General features: G+C 38.3%; 1 protein-coding gene across 4 annotated transcripts in view; it reads right to left on the reverse strand.

Moving 5' to 3' along the window:
- The window catches only part of LOC103613069, a 40,793-nt gene that overhangs the window by 2,866 nt on the left and 32,255 nt on the right, over window positions 1–5,672 (reverse strand). For all 4 annotated transcript variants that reach the window (XM_017730517.1, XM_017730518.1, XM_017730519.1 and 1 more), the window contains 3 exons: window positions 4,832–4,989; window positions 3,548–3,590; window positions 97–283 (listed from right to left, as the gene is read on the reverse strand). In XM_017730517.1, the coding sequence (XP_017586006.1) occupies window positions 97–283; window positions 3,548–3,590; window positions 4,832–4,989 (388 nt within the window). The remainder of the gene's footprint in view (window positions 1–96; window positions 284–3,547; window positions 3,591–4,831; window positions 4,990–5,672) is intronic.

Raw genomic sequence — 5,672 nt, forward strand, 5'->3', positions numbered from 1 at the left:
ACAAGAAACTGTCATTAATGGTAAAAGTTCTCCTTGGAAACTGCAGTGAAACATTTCTACTTCAATAATCAATTAAAATCTAGCAGCCATCCCTACCTTGGGCAGGTGTAGACCGGAGAGTGGCATAAAAGTACAAACAGCCATCCTTCAGAATGCAGTAGTGCTGAATCCAGACATCTTTGCTCCTGTCCAGCTGGTGCAGAAGGCCCAGGCACTCTGGGTTCTTGATAGCCAATGGTGGGAGTGTAGTGTTATGCAGTGTGACATCTACCCACACATGGTTCTGTAAAGTAAGCATGTAATGAAATGTTCTGGTAGAAAAACTAAGGATGCTGGCATGAAAAGACACAAGCTTTAGTCTTCTGCCAAGAAAGTAGCTTTCACTGTGAAAATATTTTGAAAAGTTGTGCTGGCTTTGGCTGGAATAGGGTTAATTTTCTTCACAGTAGCTAGTACGGGGCTGTGTTTGGGTTTTGTGCTGAAAACAGTGTTGACAACACAGGGATGTTTTAGTTATTCCTATGCAGGGCTTGAACTGAGCCAAGGCCTTTCTGCCCTTCACCCCACCAGTGAGGAAGCTGGGGATGCACATGGAGTTGGGAGGGAACTCAGCCAGGACAGGTGACCCTACCTGACAAGGATATCTCAAACCATACAACATGCTCAGCATATGAAGCCTGGGGAAGAAGAAGGAAATGGGGCAAAGTTTGGAGTGATGGTGTTTCTCTTCACGAGTACCCATTACGTATGATGGGGCCCTGCTCTCCTGGGGATGGCTGAACACCTGCCCAGCCATGGGAAGGGGTGAATGATCCTTTGTTTTGCTCTTCTTCTGTATATGGGGTTTTGCTTTACCTATTAAAATGTCTTTATTTCAACCCATTAGTTTTCTCACTTTTAGTCTTCTGATTCTCTCCCCCCTCACACTGGAAGCTAGTGAGTGGGCAGCTGTGTGGGGCTGAGCTGCTACTGGGGTTAGGTCACAACAAAATTCAATGCTGAAAATGAAACTACAAATATGTGATGGCAAATATCCAAGTGTCTACTCTCTTCTTAAAATAATGATTTGTCTTTTCTGCATCTATTTTATTTTTCAGTTCATGTTTTGCAGGTACAAACAGGATTACTTCACAGCTGTGTGAAGTTATTTTAAAAATCGCCTAGTGGATTGCTTGACTTCAGTAGTCTTTACTGTATATAATATGGCAACACAAAATTCATCATCTGCTCTCTGGGTTTCAGAGAAAATGTCCTGGTGTCTGTCAGTGGGATACTGCATTCAGACTTGGATGGAAGCACTACCACACACAAAATGTTTGCAGATGCCTTCCCTTCCCTGCATAGAAAGCAGAGTCTCTTCCATTAACAAAGTTACCTTATTGTCATTGACTTGTGAAGAAAAAGCTTAACCCATGAAACATTGCCATCATATGGGGTATTTGTATGATAAAATATCCAAAAAGAAAATGAGGAAAAAATAATCTGTTGTTTTATAAAACCAAGTTATATAATGTGAGATTAAAGCATTGCTTCTTTAAATCTGAGAGGTGTTAAAATCTCAGCCTCTTCTAGTATGTTTTGCCATCTGCAATGCACCTTTAAAATTCCCCATTTACCAGTGTCATTGTCATTTGAAATCCACAGGGGCAATATGTGCTATAGCAACATCTTCTTGTTTGTTACTGTAGGGGCTTTCTTTTGCATTTATTTATGATATTTCTTTAATATCCTTGGCAAGGCAATGACAGAAGATTCCTGGCACAATATAGCTATTGCAGCAAAGAGCAGAAGAGGACTGAGGTACCACTAGATGTATTCTTAAAGCAGTTATCCTTGTAGATTCATTAAGAGGGCACTGGTGTCAGTATGATGGTCTACTAAATCACTGTGTTGCGAGCTCTACTGTAACACACAAGCTATTGCAAAATGTCGGTCACAAAAAGTACAGCAAACAAAAAAGAAGGAAAATACAAGCTTTTTCTGCTCAACTGAATGGAAGGTCTGGTTAGAAGGAAGGTTAGGAAGTGAAAGTCACTTACTAAATTAAACATTTATTTCAAAAAAGGGCATTGGTTGCTCAAAGAAAAAAATTAAGAAAGATAAAACATCAAAAATAAGATGCAGTAGCACAGAAAGGAGCCAATTTACTGTGTTGTAATGGATGAATGCATGAATGATCTTTCTATGCATGTCTAATGTTGGAAATTTTATACAGCAGGTTATTTATGCATGCTACACTCTTTTGATGTCTTTTGTCTGTGTGAGCCTTTATTATCCTTTTTGGCTCAGGTTTTATTGGTTCTTTAGGTATACACTTTCAATTGTTTGATTTATTTTTGCTGTTTTTCAAGTGTGTGGATTCCTTCATATTCTTTTGAGAAATGCTCAGGAAGAATATACTTGGAAACAAGTTTGGTTTTGCACTTACAACCTCATCTGGAAGCTAAAGCCAAAAGAAATATACATTTGATCAATTTTACTTCAGTGCAAAAGGTATTAAAGCAACAAGAAACACCTTTCACTGTTTTGAAACCCATCACTAAACACTGCTGAAGGAATCACCCATGCCACTTTTTTTCCCCACTCAATAATGAAGGTTTTAATTTGTACCTTGCAATTTTCATCGTTTTTAATTGATGATTTGGTTTCATTTGCAAAAAAAAAAAGGTAGATCTTGATACTTATTCTTAATTTCAGCCTCCCATTAAAAACAAGTTGGCTCATCAGCTAAACCTCTTTAAAAAATTTACAGATCAACAGCCTATTTTTATAAAGGTGGTCTGTCTGTAGCAGGAAAGAGTAAGACTCATGGGGCCAGGAAAGGGCAGACTAAAATGTCTTTGACCTCTATAGTTCCAAGTCTGGAAATACTAAAATTAGCTTTTCTATTTCCAGTTCAGGGGTCAGCCGGAAACTATTGATATTGAATTATGCTGGCCTAAGTAAGGTCTCCCAGCACCAGCTCAAGATCAATTATGGCTGTATTTTTCCTAGCCACAGGAGCCAGCAGAGAGCGTAACAGTGTAAAGAGATGGCTAAGTAAATTTTTATCAGCATACTTACCTTTCTTTATCTCTGAAAACACTGAAAATAAGAACTCAGCAATCATGCCTCACCCCCACCCAGTATTCTGCTGGAAAAAGTGGATTGCTTGCAATCAAGGCAGAATTGTGGGGAATACTTAGGAAGATATGGCCCTTCTCTTCTTTTACCCCAAACAGTATTATATGTTCTTGTGAGAGTCATCTCTACCCTTGCTTTCTGCCTGCTACACTGATTTCATGTTATGTTTCCAAACCAGCTTAAAGGTGCTGGTATCTGGAGAGGGAGTATTTTGATTAATTCCACCATATGGCAGCAAAGCATATAAGCTGTGTCATAATTCTGTATATGGCTCTCAGATTGGGGGTGATTCACAGCCCAATAGAATCAAAGTGTGCAGCTTCCATGTTGCTGTCTGCACCTACCATGTACAAATACAACTACTCTCTCTCAGCCTTCTTCACAATCTGCTGTACACATGCTTCTCACCTAAATACAACATTACCTGATGGATGGGATGCACTGCTTTATCCATAGCCTCCAGCCACCTATAATACAACAAAAAGAATAGCTTAGTTTGATAGAGCAGAACAGATATGCTTCACTGCCTCTTCTAATTCTTGCTGACATGTGCAGCATCTAAAGGAATGCACAATTTTCAGGACATATTCAAGGCTTTAAGTCAGAAAAGTAGTGGATTAAATCTAAATAAACAATGCTGACTCTCAAAAATATGTCTTAAAGCTTGCTGTGCAACAGATCGCAATAAATATAGGCAATATTCCAGACAAGGGAATCTATATATCAAAATATATAGTTCAAAATATAGTTCAATAGGTCAGGTTAATGATCACTCTTCTTGTCTTCGTCATAATGCAGATAACAAATCTGTGGGAAATGTAAAAACCCCTGAAACTGGAAACTACAGAATAAAGCAAGCTATTTATTTGCAAAGTTATATTCTGTTGTGCTATGAATGACATAAAATTTGGAAATGGAAAATGCTCTGCTATTACAATGGTGGGTTATGTTAAGTAGTGAGATGATATAAAAAAATGGATGTATGAACACCATAATGTCAACTTAATTCACAGCTTTATTTTGTTGACAATTCACAATAAAACAAAGAGGAAAATAAGATTAGATTTTAGTACTCTTTCAAAGTTATTACTCCTTTGCTCATATTACGGGTGATTTTAGTGTTGTCGTTTTGTCAGCTGTTGTCTTTGGGAAATGAAAACCAGTGCCTTTAAAGTCTAACTCTGTGTCAAACCTAAAGACATTGCTTCTTATCAGAACCAACATGCTTCTGTGGCACATTTGCATTTTAAAATGTAATTTAAAATGAAAATGTGACAGAGCAACAGAAAAGGAGATCAAGATAGGATTGTATTTATTACTAGCACTGTCCTTGCTGGGCAGAAGATAGACTGATAAGCAAGTTTACATCCACAGGAAAATTTACACTTCTGTTTGATTTAACAGTGGGAGAGAAGGCATGAAAACAGGGGCGAAGTTTTTGTTCTCAAGAGAAATCAAGAATTCAGGGGGGTAACAAAACATGAATGTTAAAGATTTTATTTAAAAAAAAAAGCTATGAAAGTGAAAAATAATTTTTGAGGCTTCTGCAATTGAGAGTTAGAAACACTATCTTCACTGCTGCTGAAAGATTTTTCATTTTTTTTCCCTAAGGGTCAAGGTAGGTATTGTGGACATCCTCCAAAGATTCAAACTCTTTCTCCCCACACTGGAATAACAAAACAGGTGCTGTCAAAAAAAGATCACTTACCTCTTCATTTCTTGGTTGGAAGTTGCACAGAAGTAGAAAATCCTATTTCCAGCTTGAGGTATACATTTAAAAACAAATGGTTTACCCAGACTGGTGTCGACACCAATTTCTGCTCCTTCCAGCTTTGTTACTTCCAGGGGTCTGCATTTCCCTTCATCCTGCAATTAGAAAGAAGAAGTGCCCAAAGTTCACAACTAATATGAAACTGATCCCTGTGAGATGGGAATAAACTCAGGGAATAGTCAAAGTTCTAAAGCTCTTAAGCTTTTGAATCATCATATAGTTTAATGACCAGCAGTGCAATCAGAAAAGACAAACTAATCAAACACCCTCTGTCGTGAGTTCGGTTTGAACTGGGCGGAAACACCAATTTAGTGTAGTGGTTTGGTCCAAAATACTCATTACTGTTTATCTGCTGTGAGATAAGAATTAGGAGAAACGCAAAGCAGGCACCAAACTTGAAAGAATATAAAGAAGTTTATTAACAGACCTAAAAGAGGGAAAAAAAAATTATACCACCTTCAGAACTCTCCTCCTCCCCCCACCTTCCTCCCTTCTCCCACTGACAATGTAAAAAGACAACCCTTAAGATGTTCAGTCTGTTACCACTTCCATAATAACCTTGTTCAGTCCATTTAGAAAGAGAAGTCTCTTCTTGCTCATGCTATGAAAACATTATCACAACGAGACAGCCGCCCACTTCCAAATATTGTTCAGTCCATTTAGGAAGAGGAGTCTCTCTGCCTGCATGTGAGTCCCTTCCCCCAACTTGCAGCTTTTCCCGCAACTGCTTTCGAGGGTCCACTCTTGAAGTTTTTGGGGTACAATTTTAAGGTTGAGC

This window comes from Corvus brachyrhynchos, unplaced genomic scaffold, assembly GCF_000691975.1.
Source record: "Corvus brachyrhynchos isolate BGI_N302 unplaced genomic scaffold, ASM69197v1 scaffold33, whole genome shotgun sequence".
In the NCBI taxonomy this organism is placed as follows: domain Eukaryota; kingdom Metazoa; phylum Chordata; class Aves; order Passeriformes; family Corvidae; genus Corvus; species Corvus brachyrhynchos.